The sequence below is a fragment of the Balaenoptera acutorostrata genome, chromosome 7, assembly GCF_949987535.1.
Source record: "Balaenoptera acutorostrata chromosome 7, mBalAcu1.1, whole genome shotgun sequence".
NCBI lineage: Eukaryota > Metazoa > Chordata > Mammalia > Artiodactyla > Balaenopteridae > Balaenoptera > Balaenoptera acutorostrata.
The window spans coordinates 62,985,610-63,007,902 of NC_080070.1; the positions used below are offsets into that span (position 1 = coordinate 62,985,610).

Below are 22,293 nucleotides of genomic sequence, written 5' to 3' on the forward strand. Positions count from 1 at the left end.
ATCCATAATTTTAAGCCAGAAGTAAACACCTTTGACATAGCAAGAATAACATCAAATTTCTCCTAAGATGGCTCCTAAGTATCAGGACCAGAACTCAGGCAGTCTGCTTCCCTTCCCCTACCACTGTCAATTCCATACCTTGAGGCCAGGTTGTCCTTTTCCAGGTTGTCCTTCAGGGCCTCTTGCTCCTGGAAGCCCCGCTTCTCCCTAGAGAAAATGGCACTGATGTCTTAGCTGACCCTCCATAGACAGTATGTACACACCCACCTTGTCTCTTCTTACAGCCCGTAGAGTCTCTGCTGCAATCCTCCAATACAGACCAGACCTTCACTCTAGTCTCAAAATTAAGTTGGAAGTTTACCAACTTGAATAAATTAATATCAAACTCCAGTTTAGCTCAGAGCAGCTGAAATATCATGAAAAAGTCCAGTTTCCCAGCCAATTGCCAAAGCAATAAGCTCACTTTCTTTTGGCTCCTCATTCAGATTTGGTGGTTTGTTTTTTTAAAAAACAAGAAGGACCTTCAGCCTTTCCATCTGCTGTTTTCCACTACTTATATTGAAAAATGAGTATTTCAAATGTCAACTCAAAATACTTCAGGAAATCTTTAGAGTAGCCTTACTTCCTGAATGCATTTACAGACTCCCCTTTTGGAGGGGAAAGAAAAAAGTGTTTTTCTGTAAGTTTAAATAAAAGTGCTTTCTAGGAATCCCAAAGGGACTAGGTCACTGGAGGATACCATGGCCAAAATACCAGAGAGAAGGCAGAGGGTGTGAGATACTACTCAGGCTTTGAATTGGCGCTCTTTTATCTGAACTAAGAGAAGAAGGAAATTAAGAGTTGTGGGATTTTTTTTTTCTTGAAAAGACTAAGTTTGTCTTGAATGGTTTAATTTGAGCTTCTGCAGGACCAAGATATAGTGTGGTTCAATAGTTTTACACCAATAATATGAAAAGCAGTGTTACCTTCTTCCCTGTAGCTCCATCTTCTCTCGGTACTCCTGGCTGTCCTGAGAGCCCTGTTGAGCCTGGCTCCCCCGGGTGGATGAGCAAAGATTTTTATCTCCCAGAAGTTCATATTTATCATGGAACTCCCCTCTGAGGTACTTGAAATTGGTTACATCTTGTAATACCCGAGAAAAGCCTATGAGCAGGGAAATCTGAATTGTAATTAATAGTCATTAAACTATTTGGCCTCGGGCAAGTTCCTTAACCTCTCTGGGTCTCAGTTTTGGGTCATGTTGTTTGTTATGGGTTAAATTGTGACCAGCCCCCTCCCCCAAAAGATATGTTGAAGTCTTAACCCTTGGCACCTGTGAATGGACCTTATTTTGTAATCAAGTTAAGAGGTAATCAAGTTAAGATGAGGTAACTAGGGTGGGTCCTAATCCAATGTGAGTGGTGTCCTTATAAGAGGAAAACATAATGTGAAGACAGGCACTTATGGAGAACCCCACGTGAAAACAGAAGCCAAGATTAGAGTGATGTAGCTGCAAGCCAAGGAATTCCAAGGATTGGCCGCCACCAGAGGCCAAGAGGCAAGGAAAGATTCCCTATAGGTTTTGGAGGAAGTATGGCCCTGCAGACACCTTGATTTTTTATGTCTAGCCTCCAGAACTGTGAGACAATAAATTTCTATTATGTTAAGCCACAGTTTGTGGTAATTTGTGACAGCAATCCTGAAAAAAAACATATAAAAATGAAATGAAAACGTTGGGACCCAAACATTGCTTCCAACTCTAATATTGAATCATTCTACTCACTTTCCAGTTAATTTGTGATTAAGAACAAGTCCTTTAAAATGTTCAGAGAAAACACATGCTACTTTTAAACAGTATACAAGTGTCCTTACTGCATTTATTAAGAGCAAAAAATATTGAAAATAATTGAAAGTCATTTCAGCTAAATTATAAAAACTAGTGAAAAAAAGCACAGTGAACCTAAAAATAAATAGAAGGATATAATAAAGATGACAGCAGAAAATAATAAACTTGCAAGCAAAAAGCAAGAGTAACAAAATTAAAAGGTAATACTTAAAAATACTAAGAAAATAAACTTCTAGCAGTAATGATTAATATTAAAAAAGAAAAGTCATAAAAAACAGTATTAGGAATGAAAGGTGAATATAATTATATACATAGTAACATTTTTTTGATCATAGAAAATTTCTGTGACAATTTCAAATATATTGGAAACATTAATAAATGGATAATCTTCAAGAAAAATATAAATTACATAAATGACATAAGAAGGAATGAACAAGCTAAATAAACCAATGCCATTAAAGAAATTGAATCAGTAATTGCAAGTCTGGAACTTCCTCTGCCTCCAAGGTCACAGACTTAGTTGGTTTTACAGTCAAACCTTACCAAATTTTTAAACATCTGAAGAAGAGATATTCCCTCTCTTATACAAATAGTTCTGAAAAATTGAAAAAGAGGGAAGTCTACCCAATTTACTTTATGAGACTAATAAAACTTTGATTTAAAAAGTCATACAACAAGATAAGAAAACAAAATCACAGACCAGTCTACCTAAGAAAAAGGATGCAACTTAAGGTTCTCGTCAAAATGGAGCAGTAGGAACTAGATTTAATTTCCCACCTGGTGCAACTAAAAAAGCAGACAAAATGTATGAAACAATGACTTTCAAGACATTAGACACTAAGTAACGAAGGATAATAATTCCTGAGAGAGGGGAAACAAAATAGGTGAAAATTACAATTTCCCAAGTTTACTGTTTGGGTAAAGTTCCCAGGCCATGGTGCAGGGAGAGAGAACCCAGGGAAAGTTCAGAAATCTTTCTAATTTAAGGAGGCAAAGGTAGGAGTCTGGGTAAGCCAAGGTATCACAAATTCACACAGTAGATTACCAGAGAGGAAGGAGTGCCACGGAGAGAACTATGAAGATCTGCTGAGCATCCACCTTGAGTATTTAGGTGAATACTGTTCAGCACAGAGTGAAGAAACTACCCAAGGCCAAGAAAACAACCAGTTTAAAGGATCAGAGAGAACTGACAGCAGGAGAGATACAGCGCCTGCTCCCAGTGGCAAGAAAGAAAACTTCACAGTGCTGAGGGCATAGATTAGAGTTCTAAAAAGGGTCATGCCTCAGTAGTGGGGAAAAATTAACCCCAGACTAAAATGCTGCTTTTGTCCTACCTAATAAAGCTTAAAAGCAAGACCAGAAGTCTCAAACTGTTTTCAAGTAGTATAGAAGCATCTAAGAACAAAGCTCAAAAATATTTATAGGAATACAAAAATATCTAACACCTAAAAAGGTAAAAGTCACAATATTTGGCAGCGAATCAAAAATGATCAGGGATTAAAGAAAGCTGCAAAAACCTGACACAGAAAATGACACAGGTGATAGAATTCGTATATAAGAACATTAAAACAGTTATTATACTGCATTCCATATATTCAAGAAACTAAAGGAAAGTTAAAACTTGTTAAATAGAGATATGAAAGATATAGAAGGACATAAATTGAACTGCTAGAGTTGAAAATTGCAAAGTATGAGATAAAAATACACTGGGTAGAATTAAAAGCAGATTAGACATCACAGAAGAAAAGATAAACAATCTGAAAGATAGAGTAATAAACTCTATTCAAAATGAAACACACAGAGAAAAGAGACTGAATAAGAATGAGCAGAGCATCTGTGAACTGTGAGAAAACTCCAAGCATTTAAATTTAAGTGGGAATTTCCTGGGTGAAGGCTGAGGGTGGGAAATATTTCAAGATATGCTAACCTAATATTTTCAAAATTTGATGAAATCAGTAACTCATAGATCTGAGAAGATCAATGAAACCCAAACACAAGAAATATGAAGAAAACTGAACTAAGGCACATTATAATCACATGGCTCAAAACCAGTGATAGAAAAATCTCAAAAGTAGCCAGAGAAAAGAGACATTATGTAGTGAAACAAATGTATAGATCACAACAGATTTCTCATCAGAAATAGTGCGAGAAGACAGTGGACCAACATCATGAAAGTACTGGGAAAAAAAAAGGAAGAGCCATTAATCTAGAATTCCATACTCAGTGAAAATGTAGACAGAATGCAGACTCTTTTGGACACCAATTTGGCAGTTTCTTGAAAAGCTAAATACTTATCGTATGACCCAGCCATTTCACTCCTAGGTATTTACTCAAGAAAAATGTAAAACATATGTCTATACAAAGACGTGTACATAAATGTTCATAAGAGCTTTATTTGTAATATTCAAAAGCTGGAGAAAACCAAAATTTCCATTAACAGATGAAGAGATGAACAAATAGTGGTATATCCATACAATGGAATTCTATTTAGCAATAAATAATAACAAACTATTCATACATGTTAAACATAGATTTCAGGGACTTCCCTGGTGGTTAAGAATCCGCCTGCCAATGCAGGGACACAGGTTCGAGCCCTGGTCTGGGAAGATCCTACATGCCGCGGAGCAACTAAGCCCGTGAGCCACAACTACTGAGCCTGCGCTCTAGAGCCCGTGAGCCACAACTACTGAGCCCACGTGCCACAACTACTGAAGCCCACGCACCTAGAGCCCATGCTCCACAACAAGAGAAGCCACTGCAATGAGAAGCCTGCGCACTGCAACGAAGAGTAGCCCCCGCTCGCCGCAACTAGAGAAAGCCCGCGAGCAGCAACGAAGACCCAGTGCGGCCATAAATAAATAAATAAATTTATATTAAAAAAAAAAAAAACCTACAGCAAATGTCACACTTAAAAGTGAAATTTTAGGAGCATTTCCTCTGAAGTCACTTCCTTTAAACATTGCACTGGAGACCCTAGCAGTGTAAAATGATAAAAAGTGAATAAGAAAAAGAACTAAAAAGGAAGAGGCAAAACTGTTTTTATTTTCAGACAGTATGCTTATGTACACAGGGAGTAGAAAAGCAAGAGACTTTAGAAACAATTAGAAATAAGAGATTTTATCAGCTGGCTGGCTACAAAAATCAATATACCAAAACAAAACAAGACAATAACAATAACAAAACAATACTTTTCCTATACACCTGTTATAGTTAATTGGAAGGTACAGAAAAAAAAAAACTCACAATTGCAAAAATTTCTCCAAGGTACCTTTTTAACTAAAAAAGTAGAAGATCTTTATGGATAAAATGACAAATATTTTCCTAAAAAAGTTAGAGAGGTTTACTCTGTGGTTTGAAAGACTCAATATTTAATCCAAAGGTTCAATGCAATTTCAAAAACTCCAACAGGATATTTGTCAAATTTGACAAGCCAATTCTAAAATTTATATGTTAGAATTAAGAATAACCAGGGAAGAAGATGAGAGTATTTTCTCTGTGGATGATAAAACATTATAAATCTATCATAATCAAGACAGAGAGGTAATAGCACTGAGAGATATAAATAGACAAACGGAGCAGAATAGAGAACTCAGGCACTGATCCTCACAAATATAGAAATTTGATATATGACATAGGAGGTATTACAAATCAGTGTGGCAAAGATGGGCTATTTAATAACTGATGCTGGGATATTTGGTTATCCATATGGGGAAAAAATAGACTCCCTACATTGCCCTATCCACAAAAATAAATTCCAAGTGTATTAAAGACCTAAATTTAAAAAAGTAAAACACCAAATTTTTCAGAAGAAAATACATAAGAATATATTATGACTTTGGAGTCAAGAAATGTTTTTAAATAATATTCCAAAAGCCCAAACCATAAAGGGATAGAAACACATCAAAATCTAAAACTTCTATTGTATATGCTGAAAAGTACTCTAAGTGAAAAACACAAGCCATAGCCTAAGAGATTTGCAACCCAAATAACAAAGGACTATTATCCAGATATATAAAGAGCTATTAATGAATAAGAAAGGAACACCCAACATCAAAAAAAAAAATCAGTATCTACAGGAATTTATAAAAGAGAAAAACCGAGGTCCATTAAGCACACAAAAACTGTTCAGTTAGTTATCAAGGAATAAAAACTGAACCAATGAGATGTATTTTTATACACTTCATACTGGCAAGAATGTAGAGAAAAGAGCATTTTCACCTGTTGTTGGAAGGAGGGTAATCTGGTCCAAACATTTTGCCCATTGTTTATTTTGGGCAGGATTTTCACAGCATCAAAATTGAAAACTTGCATACTCTGTGATCTTCCAATCCTGCTAATGAGAGAAACTTGTATCCTTACAAAAGAGAAAGCCCAGAGAATGTTTATGGCAGCATTGTTGGCAAATGCACAAAATGGAAAGCAATTTAAATGTCCATCAGGAGGAAAACGTAAATTTTAAATGAGGTATTCTCATACAATATAGTATCATAAAATAATTAAACTGAATGAATTAAAGGCATATAAAAACACAAATAACTAAGGCTGAGTATAAATATATTGCAGAATGATATATTATGTAAAGTTCAAGAATACAAAAAAAGTAATATATGGCTTATGCATAAAAACATATGGGAAAATTATAAAAACTTTGAAAGAATGATAAACACCAAATTCATGATAATGATTACATCTGGGGAGGGGAGGGAGGGCAATAGGATTGGGGAGCACAGGCAGAGAGGCCTTCAGCTATATCTGTAATGCTTCTTCTTAAAAAAATTCTAGAATACATGCTGCAAAATGTTGATATTTGATAAAGCTGGGTTGTGGAATACATGGGTGCTCTTTGTTATTCTCTATAGTAGTAAGTATATTTTAAGTATTTCATTGTTTAAAATGAGAGAAGCTTAAGATTATATATCCATCTAGTGCAAGACTGGGATTTGAACTTAGGTAGTCGAACTGCCTAGTAGCCTTGTTACTCTATATGGCCTCTCTGAAATTGGCATTAGATGACATAATATGTATATATACATATATATATACTATAGACATGTATAGATATAAATATAGTATGTATATGTATATACACACATATATGTACTTAGCATATTTAGTACTTAGCACATTGTGTGACACATCAAAATCATTCAATAAGTGGCAGCTATGATCACTGTATTAGTACATTTTGTGTCTCTTGCAATTATATGTTTATATATATGTAAAATGTATATTTGTTTTAGACCTGTGTCTTACATATTCTTCTAATACCCAAATTCTTAATAAAATCATGTCAATGACAGCAGAACAATGATGGATTTTAATCCTCAGCATGGCTTGGCAGATTCTGTATGCCTTCAGGATGAGTTATAGAAATTGTGAAGGGTAAAATAGGATTCATTTATTTATTCGACAGCACTTATTGAGTACCTATTTTGTCCCCCAGACTGAGGATTCAGTAACAAAGAAAAAAAAAGGAAACAAAATCCCTGCCCCAGTGGAGCAGCACTGTCCAATAGAATATAAAGCAAGCCATATATGTAATTATATTATTAACAGCCACATTTACAACATTAGAAGAAACGGATAAGTACAATTCTAATACTATATTTTACTTACTCTAATACAACTGAAATTTTGCCATTTCAATATGTAATCAATATACAAATGTGTTAATCATATAGTTTACATTCTTTTTTTTGTACCAGGCTTTGTAATCCAGAGTGTATAGTACATTTATAGCACACCTCAGTTCATACCAGCCACACGTCAAGTATTCAGTAACCACTTGTGGCTAGCGGCTGCCATACTGGGCAGTGCGTTTCTAGAGGGTGTAATAAGATGAAAAGTAATTCAAAAAACATGCAAGTTGAGGTCAGTGGTAAAAAGCAAGGGAAACGAACAGTGTGCTTTTAAATAACAGTCTGGGGTAACAGTAGTGGGGTGGACATACTTTATATTTAGGAAATGAATTTTGAGGAAGTAACTTTTGAGCTGAGATCTGAAGGATGAGAAGGAGCCAGCCACGAAACAAAAGAAGAGAAGTAAACTTCACTGAAATTCTCCTAAGCTTTTATAATATGGCAGGCAATAATGTTCTTAAAGAATCACTCTGTGTCAAAAGAAGACCTCTATAATGCTAATAAATAAATAAAAATATAAAGTCATCACTAAAATAAACTAAGATTTTGGTTTTTCTTAAACAATACGAGTTAAGCATCAGACTATTTTCTGATGAAATAACAGATGATACATACATGATCTGTATTACATTTGGATATAAATGAAACTTTACATAATATTACATAAATGCTTCCAAGCAGCTTAGACAACTCACCTTTGGACCTTGCACTCCAAGTCCCAATGGTCCTCTAGGATCTGTAGGTCCTATCTGGCCTACTTCTCCCTAATGAGGTAAGAGTATTTGAAGAGTATTTGAATATAGCAGCAAAATAAAAATAATATATACCTACCTTTGATCTCCTAAGAGCAAAACATATCAGCAAAATAAGATAAAACTGAGTTTCATATGCTCTATTCACATATGTGTATGTATATGTGCATGTATCTATTCAAATATAAAAATATTTCAGGCAAATATATATATATATATTTGGAAAAGATAGGCAGTTATATTCCAGAGCAACTAGAATTGACACATGAGAAGCCAGGGTTACTGCTGATCAAAAGCAGTATCATAACCAGAGAGAACAACCTGAGCTTTCACCATTGAGCTCAAATCAGAAATCTCAAGGACAGTAACTGTATTCTACTGAGCTACTTCTCACATGGGACTCTCGAAGGAATCTACGGAAAGGGAGGTACTTTCAGAGGAGTATTTATTTAATAATGATCAGTGATTCTTTGAAGCAACATTAAGGACAGCTGGTTAAATAATAAGTGTCATGCCTCTCCCCAAGGGATAAATAATAGTTCTAATTTAGAAGGTAATTTGCTTCCAAGTTCATAGAAAAATTTTTATTTGCTAGGTTATTTCTGACTCCATATCTTTATTTTTTTATTTTTAGAAATTTATTTCTTTCTTTATTTTTGGCTGCATTGGGTCTTTGTTGCTGCGTGCCGTTTTTCTCTAGTTGCGGTGAGCAGGGGCTACTCTTCGTTGCAGTGCGCGGGCTTCTCATTGAGGTGGCTTCTCTTGTTGTGGAGCATGGGCTCTAGGTGCGTGGGCTTCAGTAGTTGTGGCACACAGGCTCAGTAGTTGTGACTCGCGGGCTCTAGAGCACAGGCTTAGTAGTTGTGGTGCACAGGCTTAGTTGCTCCGCGGCATGTGGGATCTTCCCAGGCCAGGGCTCGAACCCGTGTCCCTGCATTGGCAGGTGGATTCTCAACCACTGCGCCACCAGGGAAGCCCCTGACTCCATATCTTTAACTAAACGTTTTGGTTGTTGGACCTACCGTGGGACTGTTAGTGAGAATGAAAACTAGCCAGCCCACAGGTAACCTCTACTGATATTACTGCTTGAGTTTCTAGAACAGGATCTCACAAGTAAAAGTAATAAAAACAATAAATTAAGATGGTGTAAATATAGTCCGCCACCTTGGTAGCAACCGGTCTGTGCCTGTGGATTTGAAACCGAGTCCCCATAAAATTGAGTTCCTCTGTTGAGTTTGTGATTAACCTCTCTATCCAAAACTTTATTCCATTTCTTGTCTGCCCTGTTCCCCTTAGGATCGAATAGTATAAAAGAAAAAGGGGGATTGAAATCGAGCAGGACCCTGTGGGGCCCTCCCAGGTACAAAAGCCCCTCCATTTCCCCCATTTCTTGTTTGTAGAAAACGGCTTTAATTTCCTGGGCCTTCCCTGAGTTCTAAGGAGCAGGCACAGGCAGTTACTAATTAGTGAAACGAGGGAATGCAAAAACAAAGGAAGGGGAGTTAAACAAAAAAAGTAATGACAATAGTTCAGCGATAAAACAGAGTACTAGTTCCTCCATAAGGGACAGACATAACAATCTGATGAATATCCCTGAGTTGTTCTTCAGGAACTAAGATCCCCCTCCACCGCCTGCCTCTTGTTTATAGAAGCCTGGCGTCTCTTACTCCATATTGTACCTACCTGTTCTGCTGCTTTAACCTCTGAGTCATAAGCCTCTGCTCAGCCCTGCATGTAGACATGTTAATCACTAAAGGGACTCAGGTTAAGATTTGTGCAAACAGTCCCTTACTCGAAACTTACCTCCCATGAAGAGATAAGGAAGTATGAACAAAAATAACAATTGTCTTCTCAAGATTTATAGGAACATCAGGGACAGACTCAGGTCAACTGAAGTCAGCTAACCAAGAACAAAATGTTTTCACAACCCTCCTCGGACCCTTGCTGGCGCCCAGATATCTGTGGTCGCCCTTCTCTTCTTGATCTTAACTCCCTCCTGCTTCCCCCTTCCCTAGCATAAAAGAAACTTGAATTCTACCCCAAATTAAGATGGTTCTTTAGAACATTAGTATGCCATCTTCTTGGTTTGCTGGCTTTCTGAATGAAGTTGCTTTTCCTCTCCCCAGCACTGTGTCTCTCGACTTATTGGCCTGTAGTGCAGCAAGTGGTATGGGCTTGGACTCGGCTGCAGATTCAACCAATCTTGGATGGAAAATATTCAAGGAAAAGTATTCCAAAAATATCCAAAAGAAAGACCTGAATTTGCTGCATGCTGGCAAATATTTACATAGCATTTACATTGTATTTGGTATTAGCAGTTATCTAGAGATGATTTTTAAAATACAGGAGGATGTGAGTAGGTTATATGCAAATCCTACACCATTTATATAAAGGACTTGAGCATCCTCGGCTTTTGGTATAGGGAAGGGGTGGGAGTGCTGGAATCAACCTTCCAGCAGATACTGAGGGATGAATGTGAAAGCTTCTAAGAGCATAAAGAATACATATAACATTTTCTAAACCATTAGGAATACTAGTACATTTTGCATTAAATAGAGATCTCTCATTTTTAAGTTCATTTCCTCTGCTGCCTTCCAAATGCACTGGCCACTGACCAGAAAACAACGATCAGAATATAGATAGATTAAACTCTTCTCTCATTTAGAAAGTTACCTTGGGACCAGGTGAGCCTTGTCCTGGGGGCCCTTGTGGACCAGGTGGACCAATAGGACCTTGGATTCCCTTTAAAATGAAAATTTTAAAAATAATATTAGTGAAATTAAGAAGAAGTTTAAATAAGAGTAGTTTCAAATCCTCTAAAGTAAAAGTTTAGTTCACATCCCATAATTGATTACTTATACTCAATTAATACTTGTTGAATGGGTGGCAGAGGCTGCTAGTAGAACCATAATATGCATTCTACCATTTTTCCATAGTAAGAGAATTTTTAACTGACCTGCATGGCTGCCTAGAATAAAGACCATATTTCCTAACCCCTGTTGCAGCCAGATGAACTGGATGCTGGCCAATGGGATGTGAATGAAGTGATTTGGGCAATTTCTGGTTCATGCTAAAGGAAGGATATGCCTTCTCTTTCCTTTTTCCCCCTCCCCCTTGCTGAAGTGAAGACATAGTTGCTATCCTGGATTATGTGGATGAGGAAAGCACCCTTGGAATGTCAGACTAACAAGAATGAAGAAACCTGAAACTCTGAAGTCCCTGACGAGTGGAGCCAACACACCAGCTTGGAGTTTTAAATAAGAGAAATAAAAATTCCGTCTTATTAACCTATTTCACCTCGGTCCCATGCAGGCAAACCTATATCCTAGCTGTACCAAGCAATATCTATCAGGATGTGAAATTGAAAATTTGACCTAGGCTCTAAGAAGCGATAGCCTGCAAACACCAAACTGAAGAACGGTCTAATACTTGACTCTCATTCACATTGTGGGTATAAAAAGGGAGTAGAGACAGGATGTAATAAGGTCTTCTTTGGGGAAAATAGTCTCATAAAGTGTTTTCCTTGGAGAAAATGGAAGGGGTTTGGCTTGCTTCTCTCTTCACCACATTCTAGACAGGGAACATTAATGAAATGACTTGGAGACCTTGATTTTTATATTTGGAACACAATGGACCAGTGTCTGACTCATGCCTGAGAAAGTTAAAATGGGCTGTGATAGCCAGCAGAGGGCTGGGGTGGGATCAGCCTTTGCATCCAGAGTTTGTCAGTGCAAAGGACACACAAGTTTTTTTTCTGTGGCCCAGATGTACTCTAGATGCCTGGAGTTGACCTGGAACTGCTTTGAATCCTGTCCAAGAGGACCTAGAAGAGTAATGGAACTCCAACAGAGAGAGTCAGTATAGAGTAAAGCCCCGGAAAAGCAGAGGCTGATGGGGAGAAACAGCTGGAGGGAAAGAGTCCTTCATCCATGTCCCAGGAGGGCCAGTCGCAGGGGCAGTGCAGGAGCGCCACCAGGAAGAGTGTCAGCATCAAACATCTGCCAAGACCAGAGGACCCAAAGCCATCTGACAATAGACCAGCCAAGAAAGAACCTCCATGCCTCTCCCATCCTCCCATCCTTGATTCAGCCTGGGAGGGTAAGAAGCACATTCCATCCCACGGACAACAGATTCTCCCTGCAGCTCGTACAAGATAAATGAAGATTAAAAGGAAGATTAATACATTGACTAGATAGTTTTTATTAGACAATTGAAACTGATTTGAAACTTAGAGGTGATCCTATAACTTATTACTACCTAAAAGTGATACGGAAAGTCTGTAGCCTGCTGGTAATTTTTTTCTGTGGTAAGAAAAAGAAAAAACTTTACCCACTGAAAAAAATTTAAAGTGATGATGAGAGAAAAAACTAAGATTTTGTTTTGTTTACACCCCACAGGCCATGATTGTGCAAATAATGGTTACAGATACATGATTATTTTATTACAAATGCTATCCCATTTTCTCCAGCTAGATGATACAGCTGTTTGTTCATTTTTAAATTGTTGATGAAAATGAAGCAGTCTAAACAACTTAAGGAAGCTAAGATTCAGTATTTATATTGAACCATTATAAGAAGGAATCCTTCCTGACTTTTACAACAGTCTACAAGTAGCATGCAAGACCCCCCAAAATTCAAAGGATGTGTGTGCATATACGTGTGTACACAGGTATATGTGGTTATTTATATTTCGATTCATTTTTAAGAGATTTGAAGTAGTCAGGCCTCCAAATATTTAGTGAAAATCTGCAGGCCACTTGAGAAATACTGTACACATGTTGCTGGAAACAGAAGTTCCCCCAGAAACAGATGAGTGGGAAAATTAATGTCTATAAGAGAAATGGGAAGATCTAATTATAACAGTAATTCAATGGGTAAACATGTTAAATTAAGGATGAGAAGAAAAATGGGGAACTGCCTGCACAGAGGTTAAATTGAAGTAGAATTTAAATCATTTGTCTTAAAAAGGTAAACAAATTCTTTTCTTGTTCAGTTTACAAATGACGCATTCCATTCAATTTCCTATCCAGTAGGGGCCAGCTCCATATGGTCACATATACCGTAAAAGGTTTTTTCTCTTGGAAGAAAAGAGAAGGGGGTGAGAAAACAAAAGTCAAGGAGGTCTTTTTTTCTTTTTCTTTTGTTTTCTTTTCAAGCTGTAGAACAACAGCTTCCACCAAGAAACAGTATTAAAGGCATCAGGGAGTTGCAGGTGGGAGGTCCAAGATTCACAGGCCATCTGGAAAGGCTTGGCGTTCTTTGAACCTCATTTTCAGCCTCACAGTGGTGACTCAGCACCAGGAACACCACAAGACCCAGGATGTGACAGCGCTGTCACTTCCAAGATCAGAAACTAGCTGAAACGGTTTTGCTGAAACCAGCAGAAAAACTACAAAGTCTGAGAATTCCTGGCAGCGTAGTCAAACCATGATCCTTGTGTAGTCCAAACAAACCAGCTCTTAATTATTATCTAAATATTATCTAAATATTTATCCTGGCTTCTTCTGCACCCTAATCCACCTAATGTATTATACTAGGACCTCTACCAAGGGGAAGGAAATAGAAAAAGGAGTAATCCCCAACTTGGCTGTTGCTTGGATTAACAACAGTAAAAATACTGATTAATTAGAATACGATTAGAAATAAACTCAGAGTTAATGTCAACAGTGAGATTTGGAGTTATCTCCTTTTTTATCCTTCCCTTCTCTCACTACCCTAGATAAAGGAAGTACTATTTGTTTGCTAAGCAAGAGAATAATTCAAACCATAATCATAAATTTTAATCAAGCTGTTTTGCCACTTTCTACACAGGAGGACATTCAGCATAAATTTTCATTTGTTGGTCACTTTGATTAAATGAGATTATGTAGGTAGATAGTACTGTTATATTATCTTCACATTATTTCTTTTTTTTAATTAATTAACTTTTGGCTGCGTTGGGTCTTTGTTGCTGCGCGCCGGCTTTCTCTAGTTGCGACGAGCTGGGGCTACTCTTTGTTGCGGTGTGCGGGCTTCTCATTGCGGTGGCTTCTCTTGTTGCGGAGCACGGGTTCTAGACACACGGGCTTCAGTAGTTGTGGCTCGCGGGCTCTAGAGCTCAGGCTCAGTAGTGGTGGCACACGGGCTTAGTTGCTCCGCGGCATGTGGGATCTTCCCAAGCCAGGGCTCGAACCCGTGTCGCCTGCACTGGCAGGCAGATTCTTAACCACTGCGCCACCAGGGAAGCCCTCTTCATATTATTTCAATCTAACAAAATTGCCTTGCTTTTCCAAAAGTTGTGATCAGAAGAATTTGGAAGTCATTCCAGCCATAAATTTAGACATAGCCTCACAGATCTTTCCTTTGTTCTGACCGAGAGGGACCAAGAGCTATTTGTAAACCCTATCTGTGGTTTGCTTCTACTCAGGAACAGTGCCCCCCTCAGTAAAGTGGTTCCTTCTGATTCTGGTCCTTGTTTTAAGTTTAATAGTTTTTTAGATTGCTACGTGGCTGGGGGTGGGAAACACTAATCTACTGGCATCAGAAGAGAGTGGGATTTCAACATTCATAAAGCTTCAAGGGGAAAAACACACACAAACTGACAGGTAAATAAATTGTCGCTCCCAAGGGAAACTAAAAATATAAGATAGTGCTCCAAAACTCTTGTCCTGTAAATTAGGCTTTAATATTAAAAGTCACAACACCAAGAAACATACAATTTATTTTTTAAGTCTTTAGAAGTTCTAAAAACTAAAATCTCATGAAACCATCATATCCTTCCCTACATGCACTTTTGGATATATATTCCATTGCAATTTCACTATCAAATGTTCTTAGAGCAGTTTGCAGTACTGGCCTTCAGTGAACACCAGGTTTAAGCCAGAATGTTCTGTACAAAAGGGAAAGACAGAAAGCGTTGATTACCTGTTCCCCTTGACTCCCAATTCCGGGGATGCCCATTGGTCCTTGGGGTCCCACAGGTCCCATATCCCAGTGTGTAGAAAATAAAGTCAGAAGTATAACAACTAACCTCATTATTTCATACTATGCTAATCTTGAATTATGCTGGATTAAAGTCTATCTTTAAACCATAAAGAAGCTCCACATGGAAAGTTAGAAAGCACCGTTCCTTTTAAATAGTTTGTAGTTCAAATTTGCCAAAATAGTGAATGATGTTTTCACTATTTGGTCTAAACTGGTGACTCTTTGCCCCAGTTTATATTTATTTTTCACACAAGAACCCAGAATTCCTGAATTGTTATTATAATGACACAAACACTTCTTGTTAGGATCATAACAGAAATATTTAGAAGTATAAATTCATAGGGTGCAAGAAAATAAATATTTGAGAGAGAAATTAAAGGAAAATATTTTTCAAATTTCTAAATACCTTTTCCCTCAAATCTTACTAAAATGCATTTTAAAAATTAAGAAATTATCTAAGGTAAGTGCAGCAAAATTAAAGAACCTCACCTTCTCTTTCCATGAATAAATTTGGGAAATAAAGTGAGAGTTATCAGTAAGAAGAACAGTATCATTCATCCATTCTCTGTGTGTTTCAACAAATATTTGTTGAGCGCTCATTACGTGCCAGGAACTGTTCCAAACACAGGGAAACAGCCGTGACCAAAACAGTCAAAACTCTCTTTCCTCATAGAGCTTTCATTTTTGTAGAGGAAACAGAAGATAATAAACAAGATGGATAGAAGAAATAAATAGTATGTTTAATAATGATAAGTGCTAAGGAGAAAAATAAATGGAGGAAAGGGGAGACAGCTGCAGTCTTGGAAAAGGTGACCAGGGATGGTCTCACTGATGAGAGGGAATGAGCCAGGTAGAAACTTGGAGGAAAAGCATTCCTGGCAGAGCAAACATCCAGTGCAAGGGTGATGCCTGGCACATTCCAGAAATAGCAAAGAGGCAATGTGGCTGGAGCTAGTGAGCACGAGGGGAAGTGGTAGAAGATGAAGTCAGGGAAGCGTGGCAGTGGGCTCAGGCAGAACAATCAGTAGGGTGTTTTAGGCCATAGTAAGAATTTTGGCTTTTCTCTGAGGGAGATGAGAAGCCACTAGAGAGTTTTGAGCAGAGGATTGAAAGATCTGACTTAGTCTTGAAAGGCTCACTCTGGAAGCCGTACTGAGAACAAACTGAAGAGATGTCCCTGTGAGAGATGATGGGGGCCTGGACCAGGCTGTTGAGTGAAGGTAGTGGGGAGTGCTCAGATCCTAAATAGATTTTGAAAGTAGAGCCAACAGGATTTGTTACAGATTGAGAGTACCCTAGGATGTCTTTGAGGTTTGTGGAAGAATAGACTTGTCATTTATTGACAAGGAGAAGACTGAGATGAAGCAAGGTTGGGGGAGGGTATACCAGGAGCTTAGTTTTGGACATGTTAAGCCTGAGATGCCTAAAATAGACATCCAAATGGAGGTATCAAGTAGGCAGGAGGGGCCTGAGCTGGAGACATAAATTTGGGAGCCCTCAGTATATAGATGGTATTTAAAGCCATGACTGGGTGAGTTTACAAGTAGATAGGCAAGAGAGAAGGTTCAAGGACTGAGCCCTTTGGAGGCTTCAAGTATTAGAGGTCAGAGAGATGAAGAACAACCAGCAGTAGAGACTGATAAGGTGCAGCCAGAGAGATCAGGTGAAGAGATTGTTTCAAGAAGGTGAAGATCCTAGCAGAGGACGCTACTGATAGGTCAAGTAAATTGGCAACTGAGAATTGACCACTGGATTAGGCAACATGAATAAATACTCTTATTTTAATGTCAGTTGTATTTAGACTACATCAGGGTTTACAGACTTTTTCTTAAACAGTTGGATAGTAAATATTTTATGCTTTTGGGTCATAATAAGGCCTCTTTCATAACGAATGATGCTGTTTTGGTAGTACAAAACCAGCCATAGACAATACCCAAATGAACAGGTGTGCCTGTGTTCTAGTAACACTTTATTTACAAAAACAGGCAGCCTGCCCTGTAGTTTGCCAATGCCTGGGCTAAAATAAATATGTTTTTATGAACAAAAGCACATCATTAGATCCTACTTTATATAATATTAAAAACCTGAACCTGTCATTAAGACATGTCCTGGCATATGCTTCTCAGTGTTTCACTTTATGTCACTCCCTAGTCTAAATAAATATCATGGATGGAAACATGTAAAGGACTCAAGTTGTACTTCAAAGCTGGGCTATTCTGATTCAGAACTTGATTGCTTATCATGTGGCAGACAGTGCACTAAATGCTTTTCATGCTTTATCTCATTTAATACTCACAACAACCTTCTGAAAGTAAGCATCTCCATTTTCCAGATGAGGTTAAGTAACTCCCAGTCACACATCTGATAGATGGCAGAAGCAAGATTCAAGTTCACTCCCCCTAACTCCAAACCCAACTCATATCACTCTTCTGCAAATATTCAGTAAAATAAGAGAGATCCTCTTTGGGGTATTATTACTTACATTTAATATCTATATTAAAGCTACTTCCTTGTGCTGCAACAATTGTGTATATTTGAGAGTCCTTATCATAGAGGTGTTTATCTAGCCACTTGAATCACAGAATATAAAAGAATAGGAAAGGAAGAAAGGGGAAGGGAAAGGGAAGACAGTATTGATTTGGTAAGGGAATAGCAGATGAAAGTTTTGCAATTACTATGTGATAATGTTCTGATATTTAATGTGTTTTCTTTGCATGAGCTCCAGATGTAAAACCACGAATGCCATGTCAACAACACCTGGATAAGTTAATTTACTAAACTCATAACACAACAGTTCTCTTGTACTCAGTATTCCAAAGGAAGAAAGAGCATCTTACATATTTTTAAGGCACTTTGGAAGTGGAGTTACACCACCAGTGCTGAGCTATTTGAACCAAGAATTGTATGACATCTAAAATTTGTATAATTCACTATTTACCACTGTCTCTACTATTTAAATACAGATGCCCAGAAGAGACAGCTACCAGTAAATAATAAATAAAAAGAATAAGTAATTCAAGTAGAAATACAACACCCAAGATAATCATCAATGTCGATCGTTATTTTAATATAATATATAATATAATGATATGCTTAGATATTGACATATAAATGATTCCAAACTGATTTGAGTTCTCTGTTTTTTGCACATTTCTTGTATCTCTTCCCCTTCTGGCAGCTTTCCCTTTGCACTGGTCTTTAAGGCCTTTATAATTAACTGGATACCTGTGGTGTATGATCATCAGATTGTACATAGTTCATAAATGTACATACATAAAGGACAATGAAAAAAATAATTGTATTGGCATCCTTTCTATTATACACCCTTTTGCAGTACCTTGTCCCCTTCGATTGATGGGCCTTCTAATCCTTGTGGGCCAACTGGTCCTTCAGAACCTTTTTCACCCTGAAAGTATATGGAAGGGATATCAACGCACTAATAAAATTCAGGATTTTAAGACAGTTCAAGCATTCAAAGCATCTAAATTCACTGCTAACTACAGATGGGTAATTCTAACTCCAAGATTTGTAAATTGCCAAAGAAAATTAGCCTTAACATTCATAAATAGAATCTATCCAAGCAGAACGCCTGCAGCATCACTAAAGTTGGAAAAGCGCTCCATTCCTAATATAATCAGATATATCTGGAAATGGGAGATCTGATCAATCACATATTATAACTAACAGAATCAGTCTTCCATTTCCTCAACATTTCTATAACTGGATCCATTACACAATGAAAATTTGTCTCTCAGCGTATGAAATAATATTTGCTAAGATTGAATTATTTATTACATGTTTTATACCAGAATTTATAATCATTTATTGAAAACTTAGTTTTAGAAGAATTCATGGAAAATCTTCTTGGATATGCTTCTAGAGTCACATGAACTATGTGAATAGCTCTGGTTGTAATGTAATATCAATGAAGTCATAACACTGTGCATTTGTATGAAAAACAAGCCATGTGATCAATCAGAAATAGCACACATTTCATGAACCGAGAGCAAAATCAAAGAACATTTGCAGGAAACCTAGGAAACAGGAAAACACACCTTAATGTCCTTCTATATTCATAATTTCTTCACTTAAGCCCTACGTCATTGCAAAGTAGCCCCAAGAAGAACATACAGAAAACTCCTATTTGGTCTTGCTGGTTGGGGAGTGAAGTATTCTGACTAATGGGTTCTTCTGATTGTTACCACAGAGTATATTTGTGTCCAGTCAACCCTAAAACAACACTGAATATAATGAGTTCTTTCTTTGATGAGTCAGAGTGGGTTATTATGAAGGAGTGTATCATTATATCATACAGTTGAAACTGTCACTAAGACATGCCCTGAAATATGCTTTGCAGTGTTTCATTTATTCCTTTCTCACTTATTTCTTATTTTTTAAACCCCACAGATTATAAGGAGAAATAATTCTGGCTACTGAATTTTCAGGTTGTTTGGGCTACACATAAATAGAAATTTACTATGTGCCAAAAAACAATTCAAGAAATTATGTATTATAAAACTTTCTGAAATGCAGTGCCAAATTGCTGGCCTCTGCCTTCTGATGATGATATTTTGGTTAGTCAAGAGCATAAGTAATGTCCCCTTCATCCAACATATTATTTCCATTTACTATAACAAATTAAAATTTGTTAGTTAACAAGGGCTTCTTTTAAAATTCAATCCAGCAGTTACAACTTCGTGTGAATTATTTGTTTTAACTAATTGATTTCCCTTTAGTTGAGATTTAGGTTTCTCATAGATAACTGAATATTGATCATGGTGGAAGAGGCTGAAAATGAGAAGCAATTTTAGAGTGTGAGGCCATACTGAGAAGGTTGGATCTCAGTGACTCGACTGAATGACTGAAGTGGGAGGTCTTAGACACTTAGAAAGCAGCACATGCTTCTCTGGGTAGTGTGTATGCATGCATGTGTCTCTGGGGGAAGGATTTTAGAAAAGAAGGAAAAAGGACCCCAAAGTTTATCCTTACTTACTCTGAAATTTTGTTGATGCTGCCCAAAGTGTCTTGGAAAATCATTTCCTAGGTGGCCTTTAGCAAATGAGCGTATATTATGGGTAAAGAGTCTAGAGCAGGGATCAGCAAAGTACAGACCATTGGCCAAATTCAGCCCACTGCACGTTTTTTGTAGATACAGCTTTATTGGAACACAGCCAAGTTCATTTATTAATACATTGTTTAGGGCCGCTTTCATGCTGCAGCGGCAGAAGTTAAGTAGTTGCAACAGATACCGTATGGCTCACAAAGCCTAAAATATTTACTGTCTGGTCCTTTACAGAAAAAGTTTGCCAAGCCCTGGTCTAGAGGAACCTGAGCTCCAAGAATTACATATGGGAGGCAGTGGAAACATTTAAATTCTCAATTGCCAGGTAAAAGGTAGGTCTTGCATAACATTTTGCTCCTTCTGGTAATATGGTAACTCCAGTTCCCTCCACCCACCCACATTCCCTTTCTTATGTTAATGGCAGTACTATGACAAACTGTTTTATTAGACTGTTTCCTCTGTACGTTTCACAAAACAAAGCTGTGGGTAAAGCTTGGTATAGCCACGTTCAATAACTTAATTTCTGGGCATAAAGATGCTATTTATCACTGTGACTTTAATGACTACAAACTACTTTAAGAGATTTCTCTAATTTCATATGCAGTAATTATATGAAGAAGTAGCCTTTCAGTTACTTATTTATATTTGCAAATGTCACTATAGCTTCATGTTAAGGGGAAATTTACATATTACTTTGTTTAATAGGGTGAAGATGGTCAGGAGAATACTTGACCTGGGACAATTGGCTAGGACACATTTTTTTAAATTTGTAATTCATGACCATGCAACACGAAGCATTTTTCCTCAGTGTAGAAGGTGTTGTTGTTGCCTTTGGTCCTGGAGGTCCTTCTCCTGGTAAGCCCCTCTCTCCTGGTGCTCCCTCAGGCCCACGGGGACCCTGGTTAGGATATGAGAGGATGAGGAGCAAGAGAAAAGAGAGAGAGAGAGAGAAAGAGAGAGAATGGGAGGAGAGGGAAGGGAGGAGACAGGAAGAAAGAAAATGGTCATATTTCAGTTCACATGGGCATAGTCCTGTTCATGGGATTAGTGAGAATCCTTCTAGTAAACTCTGTACTGATCAGTAGAATCATAGAGTTGTGAAGAATAATATTCTCATTGTATTAAATACTTGTTCCATTTGATTGGCATAAGATGTTCTATTCTGGTGTTCTCACATGGGAGGAAAATGGAAATTAAGTGATGCTTCAGAATAAGGATGAGGAAATCAATCCTATGAGGAAAGGCTAAAAATCTAGGACTGTCTGGCCTGGATAAGGATGTGAAGTGATTAATAATTTAATTAGGTATCAGGGGAGCCCTGTGAAGAAATCACTACACAGCTGTTTTAAAGCCCTGAATTCTATTCATATATTGTTTTAATTTCCATCCTGATAAATTTAGATTCAAACTTGAATTCTTTCAGGAACTGGTTGAATCCACTGGAGGTTTATGTGCAAGTAGGAATCGTGATAGAATCATTAATGAGGAACAGGATTTTCCATCTCGGTGTTTAAAAGTAAGAAGCCCATGTGGCTATTCCTTAAAAAGGCACTCAGATAGGTGAGGACTTCTCACATAAGGCAAGAAAAACAACACAGTCCCAGGCTTTGAAATGGACTGACAGGAAACATACTCATTGAAAAATAACAGCAAAATAGTCACTTAAACCTGGAATTTTAAAAGGTTATAAAATTTTCCCCTCTTTCTTCTTGGCCAGAAGGCAAAAAAAAAAAAAAGTAGAAAAGGGACTAACAACAAGAATTGTAGAAGCATGAACTGGAGCTTTTCCTCTAATGGACCTAGAAAGATAATTAGGGCTTTCTTGCCAGGGCAGTAATCTTTGATGGAACAAGGTCTACTGAGTTGCCCAGAGCCCCAAAGCCAGCCCACTGCAGACACTCTCAGTGATCTTGGGACTCAGTATACAGTAATCCAGGGTAATTTAAGATATACTTTCTACTCAAGCCTGGTAGCAGAACTAGGATACAGCATTATGCTCATAAGTGACTGATCACAGCTACAGATTTGTGAGAGAGAAAGCTACCTGTATCCC

General features: G+C 37.6%; 2 protein-coding genes across 3 annotated transcripts in view; one reads left to right on the forward strand and one right to left on the reverse strand.

Moving 5' to 3' along the window:
• MIOS (meiosis regulator for oocyte development) overlaps positions 1–22,293 on the forward strand; it is a 237,064-nt gene that overhangs the window by 103,240 nt on the left and 111,531 nt on the right. For both annotated transcript variants that reach the window (XM_057550236.1, XM_007164786.2), the window contains exon 3: positions 20,475–20,572. The gene's annotated coding sequence lies outside the window, so the exon portion shown is untranslated. The remainder of the gene's footprint in view (positions 1–20,474; positions 20,573–22,293) is intronic.
• COL28A1 (collagen type XXVIII alpha 1 chain) overlaps positions 1–22,293 on the reverse strand; it is a 151,406-nt gene that overhangs the window by 80,058 nt on the left and 49,055 nt on the right. The window contains 7 exon segments of the mRNA XM_028164369.2: positions 139–207; positions 966–1,038; positions 8,161–8,228; positions 10,890–10,958; positions 15,119–15,186; positions 18,515–18,584; positions 21,070–21,138. Of these exon segments, the coding sequence (XP_028020170.2) occupies positions 139–207; positions 966–1,038; positions 8,161–8,228; positions 10,890–10,958; positions 15,119–15,186; positions 18,515–18,584; positions 21,070–21,138 (486 nt within the window).